The sequence below is a fragment of the Leptinotarsa decemlineata genome, unplaced genomic scaffold (assembly GCF_025532065.1).
Source record: "Leptinotarsa decemlineata unplaced genomic scaffold, Ldec_3_MD MMD2_tig00026330_RagTag_RagTag, whole genome shotgun sequence".
In the NCBI taxonomy this organism is placed as follows: domain Eukaryota; kingdom Metazoa; phylum Arthropoda; class Insecta; order Coleoptera; family Chrysomelidae; genus Leptinotarsa; species Leptinotarsa decemlineata.
The window spans coordinates 12,477,611-12,490,934 of NW_027412690.1; the positions used below are offsets into that span (position 1 = coordinate 12,477,611).

At 34.1% G+C, this 13,324-nt stretch overlaps 1 protein-coding gene across 1 annotated transcript in view; it reads right to left on the bottom strand.

Annotated features, from left to right (window-relative positions):
- Positions 1–9,794: 9,794 nt before the first annotated feature.
- LOC111502423 (acid sphingomyelinase-like phosphodiesterase 3b) overlaps positions 9,795–13,324 on the bottom strand; it is a 60,025-nt gene continuing 56,495 nt past the window's right edge. The window contains exon 9 of the mRNA XM_074182885.1: positions 9,795–10,318. Within this exon, the coding sequence (XP_074038986.1) occupies positions 10,096–10,318 (223 nt within the window). The 3' untranslated portion in view covers positions 9,795–10,095. The remainder of the gene's footprint in view (positions 10,319–13,324) is intronic.

Consider the following 13,324-nt stretch of genomic DNA (forward strand, 5'->3'; position numbering starts at 1 on the left):
CCTATAGCTCAATATGAATGTATGGAGCTTCGTCCCTAACCATCCAGAAAATAGCCATCCGCCTGATTGGAGATGCGAACATTACTTGCTACCTTGACAGTCTTAAACATCGAAGAAAGGTTGGAGATTGGTTTCTCGTCTTGTCCCCACGAAAAAAATCAGTGTTTCATTTGTTTCATCAAGAGTTATCAATATATAATTTTCTTTCATCTCCGACATGAATATAAATCACATTTTATAATGCACCGAAATATAAATTGATCATCATTTTTACATAACGCAGACCTGCTCTTGGACACCACTGAAAGAACTGAATTGGATTAAAATGATACACAAAGCAAAATTGTCAATTTTTAAGTGGGTATTTAATGGTTTTCAAATACGAGTTTTTCCCATATCAATCTGCGGAGCGAGAGATTATGATTGAACAACAGGCTATATCGTTTGAAACTCGGACATTGTGAGGATTATTCTTTCATTTCCGTATGACAATATTGAAGGATTTGACATACATTTTGTATGAACGCAGATATGATAGCTAAAAGCACTTTTTTCCAACATTTCCAGTATTATTACATGCACTAGCAACCCACTTTTCGAACAGAATACTCAAAAATCCTCATACTTGTATTACGACAAATAACATAGCAGTACAATCAGCGACTAAGTAGCGACATGTTATCACTACTTCAAGGCAAGTGGCTCTTGACAGAAAAATATTTGAATAAAATTATTTTTGAGAGAGGTTCGATATAATTCAAATCATTTTCGAATCTCAACTTTCGAAAGACTGGACAATGATATTTGTGATTCTTTATGTGATATGAAACAGCAAAGACATCACAAACATCAGTGAGGCTGAAAACATAGAAACATAGAAAAATAATTGATGAAATTTGATCACATCATTCAGTATAGTTGCCTTTGAAGGCGATACAATGATTGTAGCGGTCATACAATTTTTTTATAGTACGATTGGGGCCTGAGAACAAGAACAAGTCGATGGGTGCTAGATCTGGAGAATACGGAGGATGCGAAAATAATTTTAAGCCCAATTCATGCAATGTTGTCATTGTTTTCGTTGGTTTAAGACACGGTACGCTGTCTTGTTGAAACAGCACTTCCGAATGGGGCCGTTATTCTACGATTTCGTCTTTCATACGCTCCAATAACGCTATGTAATAGTCACTGTTGATGCTTTCACTCTTTTCAAGATAGTCAATGAACAATATTCCATGCGCATCCCGAAATAGTGATATTGTGACTTTGTCAGTCGACTATTGCGTCTTTGCACGCTTTGTAGTCGGTTCACCATATACAAGTCCACTCAAATGACGATCGTTTCGATCAATCAATCCATTCATTTGCTTATCATCAGTACAATAGATTGAGCATCGTCAAGGTGAATAAATACAGTAAAACACAGATACATTGAAAAAACAATGTATTGAAACTTGCAGTTGAAAAATCATCATCAGTCCAGAGATCAACCAGCAGCCTTTTTATACTTTTTTTGTATTTATTCATATGTAATTCTCTCATATTTGATGGTAGATGGCTAAAGAGCTTTTTATGAGTAATTGCCAGTCGATGTTGTGGCTCAAGAATATTGTGGCCATTTCTGGTCAAATATTCATGGTGTTATTTTCTGTTTTGATATAGACGAGACATCGAACTATGTATAGAGCCGCAATTAGTAATATGGTGAATTTTTTAAATAGAGGTCTACAGCTGTCAGTCCGTTTTTCCCTTCGCAGGATTCTAATAGCTGTTTTTTGTAGAATAAATACCCTTTTCCAATCAATTGAAAGTCCCCAGGAAACCAATACGTATGATGACATTTGATACGAATGAACCATAATATCTCCCTGATCATACACAACATGAGGTTCATTCTACTCACCATCGCAGTCAATAGAGAATAGTGGGATATTTTTCAATCTAGGTGAATGATATTGATGAAAAAATTTTACACATCGCTGTAGTACTATTTCTCAATTCCCGTTTCACAACAGCAATGTTTTGACTTGTTGATTCTGATATGTTGGTCTCAACTCTTCATGAAGGACAATTCTGGATAGGAAGAGACGATATCATATTTTCTCAACATCCATGGAATGGACCGAAGATTTTTTATGGAAGCTGTCAAAGGTAGTCCATCGCAAGACCAAGATTGTACACCGACTGCGAAACGAGATTTCTGCTCTGTTATTCTCTGCAGCCATAGAAGTTCTGGGATAGAATAAGTAGAAAACAAACATTTCTCTCAAATACCAGTACTGCCATAATATTGTCACGCGTTTAACCAACGAAGTTGACGTCTTCAGCAGATGAAGAAAAATGAGTACTATCAGTATATAATCTTAGGTAAACCTTTTCTTTCATTTCCAGAGATCAGTTGGGTTCTAAAAGTAGTGAGGAAAATACTTTTTCTATTTTAGCAATTGAACAATAAGAAGATGTTGGAGAAGAACAACACCAGCTTCGAGTCATGAATTCTGTGAATATTTCATAAAAGAAACAAACTTTGAATTCTTTCGTAACTTCATTTTGCTGTTTAAGAGTAGACTGACTTATAATGATGATGATAATAATATTGTCGTTCCCTGCTGAGAAACAGCAGATAATTACCTAGCAGTCGATACTGCTTAATCAAAAACTGCAATGATAGTTAAAAATACAAAAATGAGTTGAACTATATGAATATACCAATCAGAGGCAGAGTTCATGAATTTTGTTCGAAGAATAAGTGTCTGCTCTTCTACTCAACCATGAAATTAACTTTTGAGTACATACGGCTACATACTCGAACATTAAATACAACAAACATTTGGTACACGCAAATATACAAAGAATTCATTGAGTTACCGACATAGAATACTCAGTATGCAATATTTGATGATTTATTGATTCATTTTTGCCAAGAGATTTGGAATCTCTTGGCATTTTTCCATACGAAGAAATTCCAATCTCTTAACATTCACGCACTATGTGAATTATTGTTTTTTGAACATGAAATACTCATCAAGAAGAAATTACTAAGTCAGGCCAACAAATCGTTTCAGTTAGAAACAAAGTAAACTCTAAAAACAGCACATCGTCTATGTGATGTAACATAGAATTAGTTCCTTCTATTAGACCTATCGGAGACAACATTCTGTCGGTTTTTGTAGTGACAACTCCACACGAAATGGAATGCCGTTGAAAGTTATTAGACCGCGAGCTTGTCTAAGCTGCCATTCTATCTTGTCGCTCTAACCGACACCGAAGTCATTTTCCGGGGAATATGAACATAACGACTCCGGTATTCGAGTTATTCAGAGATTTCAGATGGCCCGATTTGATATGAACGTTGCTCGAACAAGCTGAGAGTTCATTCCGACGAATATAAAGTATACTCCATTCGAAAGATTCGATGGAGACAGTGTGCATTTTGGTCGAAGTGATGAGATGTTCATACCAAGTCACAAATGTCAAATATGATAATATTTCAGAATTACCTTTTTGGTTATTATTGATATTTTTCATCAGTCACTCTATATAGTAGATGAACGAGACGGGTTCGAGCTCACAAGGTCGCGCGTCGCTGGTAAGGGTTTCAGAGAAAAACTTCAGTGAGTGGAAGAGAGAAACGTGTGACGTAATCGATTCAGGGAAGAATGTGAAAACATCCATCTTGCAGTTTGTGAATTTTCAAATCATACACTACCTATTCAATAAATCTGTGAAGAAAACAACGAATCAATCCAAATTCTTTATTTCCGAAATTTCATTTAATACATCCATTTTGACCAGTTGAGTTTTATGAGAGGAATGTTAACATCCATCTATTGTGTCTCTGGAGGAATGTAAGCCACCAGAAAGCCGGATTTTGAGAAAATTCATGAAGACTATATTGAGTGCATGACATATTCAGATGGATGCACGTTCATAATATGTAATAAAATCTAAACAAATTCTCATAAAATGATATAATAAAACTCCGTCAAACAAAACAATTGTACCTATAATTAACAACCTTCCAACTGAGTAGGAAAATACCCAACATTCAATTAACTAATATTTCGCATTCAATTATTGAAAAATCCATACTATACATTCAATCGCAAATATTTTGGTCATTGTTTCGCATATACCAATATACTCAATTATTTACACATTTTAATTGCGAGTTACTGATGTAGAAAAAACATTTCGGCCCTTCATATACTGAACGAGATATATTGTGACAATCAAATATGTGATTCTTTTTGATCTAGTATATATCTGTGTACTTACAAATATTCGCTGTTTTTCAATGAAAACCGACAGAAAAATGATGTTCATTATTGTGTTTATTATCAACGTTTTGTGATCTCATCATCATTACAAAAAATGTAGGTTATCATTTCAACTATTGATTGTAACTGATATATATATATATCTCCCTCGAAATTTATTTTCTATTTATGGAATCCACTGTGCGATACCTATTTGTTTGAAATTAAATTTCAAATATGAAAATTGATTTTTTTCTAGTTGAAGTTTCGTCAACTGAAGTTAAACACAATGATGAAGTGTATTTACAAAATGAAAGCAAATAACACTTCAAATGAAATTCACACACAACAATTTATAGAACCCCAACAAGTGTCTCAACTGTTGCGGCTTTGATGAGTCTCTTGTGAAAATATTACTCTCTCAGAATATGCCTCCCAATGATGAACAAAACAATACATTTTCAGTAAAAATATCTATGAATATTGGATCCAACAAAAAGAATAATAAAATTGGAGTGACTGTAACTGTAGCTTTCACTGTAACTTTCAATCAATAATGATCCTTAACAAACACTTGTCGGGACTCAAACTTTATTTTTCCAGCTCGCAGTGGAGATTATTTTTTGTAGCTCATACCTAATTATAAGCTTTGTGAAAAATTTCAGTGGTAATACTGCTGACTACAAAAGTATATAGGTCCTGACACTAGTTCGATTTTTTGTTTTGCAATTATTGATAATGAATGTTATTGTTGACGATGAATGTTTTTTCTTCAATCAGATGCATTACACAGAATTTTATCATGAAAATCTCAAATTTTGACAAGAATGAATTGAATTTGTTTCTGCCATCGTTCTTTTGGAGAATTCTCTAGAAATATATTTCTGGTAAAGGAAAATATTGAAAGTGAAACTGAAATCCAGTTTTTATACAAGAGAAATACACAATGTACGTTACTCATTTATTAATTAGCATGTGGCTTATGGATGGATAGTTTCATGAATTGATTGGCGGTTTCAAAACGATCCAGTAAGGAGAGAGGGAGAAGAGAGAAGTTCTGAGAAACTTTTCCGAATATTTCCGTCGGTTCGTTTGAAAATAATGTGATCTAGGTATATTTGTGTGGCTCTAAATAATCAAATGATGACGTTTATGACGTTTATGAAATGAAACGACTTACAACTTGATGATTGACTTCAATATTTAGAAAATATTGTTCGACTAAATAAATAAAATTTTGTAAAAACATAGTTTTTGGTAATCGGATAAGTAATGTAAACATTAGCAGATTTCAAGATTTTTCTTTCTGTGAAAATCACTTCAGTATTCTCAAGTCATCCATTAATTGTTCCAAGTTTATTACTGCCAATCAAGTAAACAAACTGAGATGAAACTTTACCATTATGTATGTTTACCAAAAATAATATTCGTTATAGGAAATAATTGGTATGTGATATTAGGATCAAGAATAAAGTTTTCCAAATTGGAAGGGTATATCTTTAGGAAAAAATACTTTTTGGAAGAGAAAGAATTTGACTTCCCACTTGGCCATCTTTATACAAAAAATGTGAAAATCTTCAAAAAAAAAGAATGAAGCAATCGATTCAGGAAATTAAGATGTAGATCAAAAGTAATTGTTTTCCTATCCCTACAGAAATTGATCTGACTACAAAATTTGTTCAAATATTCCCCCTACATATAAACGCTTGTTTCTATAAAGAGTGAAGAGAATATGTGCCGATGATTGTTGTGTTTCTCTCGTTATTTGGAAGTCCCCTCACTTGTCTATTTCTTTCAGATCTTCTAAACACATCCATGGGTTCATTGTATCTTCCCCATCTTATTCCTTTGCTGGATGTATGTCCTATTCTTCTGGACATAATTCGGATTGTTTGGATTGAATAATTGTTTGCTCCCTATAATCCATTCGCATAAAATAGCTGAGGTCTCCATTGTACAGCCCTACTTTGTTCAGATGTCCTCTCAATGAACATGTTTCTCAATCAGTTATTTCCACCAATAAAATCAAAGCTAGTATGAATACAAGTCCGACTCTTGCTTGGGCAGTCATTCAGAAATCAATAATGAAATTCAGAAGTCAGAATCTTCATTAAGAATTGTCCATTTATCGACTTTGGTTCAATAAAACTTTTGATCAAACTCAAAAAAGTTCTAGACTACTTCACCTGAAGTTATTCATCACAAGGTTGCTCCAGTGCCCAATTATTTTACTCCTTCAGACTTGATTGATTGTTAAATCATTAATTGGAATGAAGATGTGACATCGAATATCAAAGATGAGTTCGTCAAAAGTATTTTCTGCCATACATGTTTCGTCTGCAAGATTTCTTCCCTTCACGGAATACTTTTGGTGAATGAATATTTTTTTTTCCAAAATGTTTGTGTTTTCTTTTTTGTGACGGGTATTTCTGGGACCACCCATATTTCAGATTCCATTTATTTGCGGATCAATCTGAATTATGCCAACAACTTTTTTATATCCAGGGATTATATGAATGTATTTTTCAATCGTTTGCAACGTGCATTAACGTCATTCATGCCTTTATACGTCAGATTTTTCATTCATAGAGTGATTTGAAGAGCTCATTGAATTACTGGAATAGCGGATTTATCAATTCTGTTTCGACTGAACCAGCTTCACGTTTTAATCCTCTGTTATAAATATCATGCAGTTTCACCCGAGTGACACTCAATCATTCGATGTGCATTTTATTTTTATCTATTCTAAAGCACTGATTTCGGACCCATCCAAAAATCTCAATGGAATGAAATCATATATTTCCACAACGGTTATAAATGAAAGCATTTTTATAAAATGAATCTGTACTTTCTATTATTTACAGTTTTTGATTTTGTTTTTGGTCCACTGAATTGATGTTTGTTGGGAAAATGAAAACCGTTCAAAATTGCCGAAGGAAGATGTGACATAAACGTTGTTATTCAGCATCAGTTCAAATAACTACCAAAATGGGTCATTATGATTGATAATGCAGAACATTAATTAATCTCGCATTGGAAACGAGTTTCATATATGCTGATTTATTGCTGACTGGAACGCGGTTGAGCAATAAAAATGTTTTTAAAATTATCTTTGAAATATCAAATGTGCTTGCTATAGTTCCCTGCCGCTATTGTTTGATAAACAATTCTGAAATTGCAAAAAAAATATGAAATATGCAACAGAACTTGAAAAAATTGGAAAAATAACTTTCAACCGTCTCACGTTTTATGTTATGTGATATGTTTTATATAATGTGGCATTTCTTTATATTGAGTAGTTTTGAAGCTTATTGGAAAATACTTGTAACAAGACAAGAGCTGAAAATATCTCCGTAATGAAAATCCATTCAAATACAGTAATGAATTTATCTGAATGCGAATGTAATATTATCAAATAATGAATGGAAAAAAGATGTTTTTATTGTAACGAGTATATACCAAATTGACTTCCATGTACAATTCTATTTCATCAGAAGCAATAAAACGATTTCCACAATAGTTACAGTTCTCTCTTACCATAATTTGAGATTTCTCAGCGCTTCGAAACATTTTATATCTTTTCAATCCTCTATTAGTATAACATCTATAATCTGTATGAATAATTTATTTACAATAGGCATCGTTTTCGAAAAAGAGCTTTGTAACACTTACACATTTATTATAGGTATACATATTGTTAAATAGTTCCATCCTTTTTGTTCAATATATACAAAAATATGTTACATAAATATTGGATACACCTCTTTTCACATATAGAGTCTTCACAATTTCAATATAAAATTTCATAATGAACCTAAATTTGTTAAGAAATGCAATGAACCTCAGTGCAGGGTTTGATGTGGAGCTTTTGGGTACATATGTCTCACCCCATGGCAGATCGGAAAAGATGAGACATCAATATTTCGAACTTAGGTTCTTCTTTTTATCGAATCTAAAAAGGAGAGTTATACTCCTTCGAATGGAATAGTGAACTCATGTAATCATTTGATTTCCACTAGATAGTTTTACAAAAACGCAACACGTGTTTCGCCATACAATGGCTTCCTCGGGCGTGTCTTAATAACTAATTCTACACATTAAATGCTATATATACCTTATTCTACAATTTGAGGTACCTGAATTTCAAGTACCTGATTTTTCACCTAAGTAAATTGTAGAATAAGGTATATATACCATTTAATGTGTAGAATTAGTTATAACTCACACGCCCGAGGAAGCCATTGTATGGCGAAACACTTGTTGCGTTTTTGTAAAACTATCTAGTGAAAATTACACAACAAAGTGTCTTCATCTTTATCACCGTTTGGGAAGACTGATACTTGGCTCTAGAGTTTGGTATCATTTTCTTACAAAATTTTCAACAATCCATAGGATTGTAACAATAAGGTTTCATCTTTTCTGAAACCCCTAAACTAGGTCATATTTCTCTAATTATCATATTTGTGTAACCTCTTAGAAACAAGGTTATAATTTTCTGATAGATTCGGCCGTTACTAAATGATTTTCAATGAAAATCTCTGAATAATACGGAACAGATTGATCAGGAAATTCACAGCTAATATTACTGAGGAAACAGATAAAGTTTAGTTACCAGAAGCAAAAAATAAATCGTCTGATTAGAAAAGGGACTGATTCGCAGAAAAATTTAGATGAACAAAAAACTGGCAAGAATCTTCAGTGATGAATGACCTGAGTGTATGAATATGGTTAGTCAAACATTCTGAAAACAAACCTTAAAAAAATGAAAGACTATTTTTCAATACAAAATTGTTACTGTTTAGAAATGAATAATGAGTGATGACTGTGTAATGACAGTTAACAGAGAATGAATATTATTGAGGAAATACAGGAATGTTAAAGAAAATGATATAATTTTCATTTTAATAGTTGAAAAACCAAGTGAAAAATATTTCGATGATGCTAAGTTAGGGAATACAGTCAGATCAGCAAATTGTCTAAAAAATTTGTTCTAGATCAGTTATAGATCTAGTTCGAAAACACTGTTCCTTGGATGAGTAGAAACAATTCTTGGACTAGCCGTAGGTGAGTCTTAGAAGTCCGCAAGTTCAAAAAACTTTGCACTTCTTGAACTAAGCGGGAAAAATGCCACTTTCTCGATGTCAGATCAAGGAAAACTTTAAGAAACAGTTGTAGTTGGCTTGGAAAAATTGTTGTGGCGGTGAGTTTACTTTAGAGAAGAACCAAAGGGATTTATCTCGAAGAATTAGAAACGTTGTTTGAAAGGAAAACTGCACGTAGAAGAATGCTTTGAATTTCATAAAATGGATTCAAATAATCGATATCGGCAGCAACCAATTCAAGTATGAACAAAAAAAGTATGATAGCGATCATACAGCCACAAAATGAAATTAAAAAATGTCATTAAAATCAGGATAAGGAAAACCATCAGGACAAGAAAGTCTCAGGAATCATCGTCTCCACCATTAGTCTCCACTTAGTCTATTGCCGTATCATCTTTAAAATTGTCAACCAAAATCGTAGATTTGAGGCATAGAAACCCGGAAAATAACCTTGATCGACAGTTGATTGACGCAGTCCAAAAATAAACAGAAGGTTTTGTCTCTCGACTGCAATTTTCATTACATCGCCGTAATTCGTATTTTTCAGAATATGCTAGTGACGTAAAACAATGGGGGGAACAATCTTGATGATTTCTGAAATTCAATGAGATCAATAATAATTGAATATACCTTCCATAGACTTGAAAACTCTGAAACGAATAAACTCTGCACAATTCTCATTGCATCTCTTTGAATAATAATTTTTGTCTCTTCGAATTGCAAGCACTAAATTATCACACTAATTTTATCACAACACTCACAGATAGTATGAGGAAAAACATCGGCCGAGAGGTGAACGACCTTGAAGAAGAGAGGGCGCTGGGAGCGGTCTGCATGCACTGATGAAACTCATCGTAGTCCACTCTGGTTATGGCGCAGTAATGGGTATGAGCGCAAGTAGCATCACACCCTGTAGATGGGTTTGTGTTGATGCGGACAGAATTGGTTCTATAGTACCTGAAATGATGAAACAGTGGTATGAAGCGATACGTTGACGCTGAATAGCTTGATTTATCACACTACTACTCAAAATATAAATTATATATACAATAATTATATATACAAAATACAATAAATATAATTCAAAAAAACTGAAAAACACGCTTATAATTCTTAAAATATGTTTTTTATTTTGATTTTCTTTTGAACAACTTATCATGGAGGTTACTTATAGCGCCATCTGCCCGAGAATAGCTCAAGCGAAGTTGATTGTTACTGTTATTTTATATGCATTCACTTTTATATTTTTATGTTTTATAGTTTTTATATTCTCATACTTACATTTGTGTTGCATTAGAATATTCATTACTATCATTATTATTATTTATTTCAATATGTAGCATATATATTATCACTTTCTGACTACTTTTCCACCCCAAAATGCTGAAATCACCAAGTGTTCAAATATTACTTTCAATTTGTATAACTTATATTCTTTAAAATAATAACACTTTGACAATAATATTTTCTCTTCGACAATATCTTTCAAGTTGTGTATCTCAGAATAGTAACATTTTGTCAATGAGATTTCATCTTCAACAATAAAGTACATTTTGTTTTGATTTGATTGCAATAATTGATAGTTGCGTACACCGCCATCTGCCCGCGAATATATCAAGAAATATCAATTAGGTTATGAAAAGCGCCATCTGCCCGCGAATCATAAATACATACATACATACATACATACAGGTGGAGCTAACATGAAGCGTGTAATAAAAATGAAGAAATTTTAATTCGAAACAAAGTTTACACAAGTCTCAGAAAGATGAAGTGGTGCGTATCATCTTCTCATTCACTAGAAAGTGAATGAGAAGATGACACGCAGATGATAAAATCCACTTGAAATTCAATCTATCCTCTTGAATAATATAACATAACTTTTTGTGATTGTTCAATTTTTCTGTGAATGCACAAGTACTGTAGAAAAATCCATGAAGTTCTGACACGATTATATTCCAGAGAAACCACATGCCAACATGCCACTGAGACCAATTGTCAGTGCCCCAAGGTCGCCGACCTACCGCCTGGCGAAGCATCTGGCCTCGCTCGTCCAGCCTCATGTGGTTAAGACAAACACCTACGTCAAAGATTCAACAGCCTTCGTTGGTGAACTCCACTCTAGAGGCGACATATATTCTGATATGTCCTTGTTTACAAATACCCCACTAAAAGACTGTCTGAGGGGGCTAACCTACTTGTTTCCAAATGAAATAGTCGGACTCTTCAGAGTATGTCTCACGGGAAGTTCCTTTCAATGGAGGGGAAACTGCAATTTGATGCCGTGGCGATGGAAAGTCCACTTAGCACAGCGATAGCTGATCACGGCATTAACACCTTCAGCAGCTGGTAACATGAAAGAAACGTTCTAACTCTTTTCCTAGACCGCTTTTCCGCTCAACACCTCAGCATCAAGTTCACCATGGAGACTGACCAGATGTGGTGCTAGACTAACCTACTAACAAACCACCAAAAGAGAGGAGATATCTCGACTCTAACTGAACGGGCTCGAATGTGTACCAAGGCATCAAGAGGAAGAACAGAAACATCTTCAAAGGACCTTGAAAGGTACAGTGTACCCAAGATCAACAAGGCCATAAAACTGAAGAGTTCCACTGTTCAAAACGGGGAGGAGGTTTAGGTGCTTGCCTGTGCGTATGTTCCTTATATCCCTAGGGCAGGAATGGAGAACTCTTGACACCCACGAAGAAGTAAGAACAAAGCTGCAGATCGATTAAAAACAGAAGAGACCCACTACCAGCAGCAGGGGTATATTATATACCGTGCACTTGGAGAAGGGTATACATCGGAACCACCAAAAGATCAATTGGAACTAGGCTGAAGGAGCATGGAAGAAACTGCAGAACAGATCAACCAGGCAAGTCAGCTGTGGCGTAACACACACTCAATGAAGGAAACCACACGATTCTCTTTGGAAATACGAAACTCATTCCCTCCGAGCGTAGATATCATAGCCGACTGGCGCGGGAGGTAATGAAGATCTACAAACCAAAGCTGGAGAGCCACGAACTGAGACGATTTGACAAACCATAACATCGAAGTTAGGTCTTTCATGTCAAACAAGGTCAAAGGTGTTAGTCGATTGCATTATTCCAAGGGTGAGTGATATGTGTAAGAAGGTCGCCTCTAGTCTTTGCGGCAAACATCCCGATGATCGATTAGATGTTGAAGCATTCTAAATATTTTCAAATGATATGAATTAACAGCTTTTTCCTTGATTTTTGACGTAACTGAATATCAATGCAACTGGTATATAGTTGGTTGAGAGATTTATCTTGCCCTTTTCGAGTGAAGCTCAAAATTGAGCAGTCTTCCAACAAGAAGAAAAATATCTTTTGGCAAAACAAAGTAAAAAGGCCTGGTGCAAGTTTCTTGACACCATAAATCTGTACATTTCGGGCGTCAGTTTAGTTTTCATCTCATACTCTCTGCAGTTACTGAGCGAAGTTTCATTTTAACTTGTTACAGAATGATTATAAATTTTATCAACAATAAAAGGGTCTATACGAATAAACCATATTTGTCTTCGTTTATAACTTTTTGGATCATATAACACTGCTTTCAACAAAGTGTTTTGTTCACTATATCCATACAACACTCTCATGATGGCCTTTTCTGACGTAGAGATGTTGGTCTTTCACAAAATGGTATCCTACAATATTTTAAAACAATATCATTTCAATGAATCTCTTCACAGAAACATTAAAATTACACATTTGAATGTTATTCAGTATCCGATAACTCAAAACCAAGTATAATAATTATCAGTAAATCACCAAAAATAAATAATATAATCGATTCTTGTGCAACTAATTCTGACTCACAGAAACTTGAAGATAGAGACACTTCTGACTTAATTGAATTTGTACACAGTATCATGAGTAATTTTAGTCCATACAAATATCAACATGTGGCCTTTTGGTCCAGAAGAAGCATTTTTCA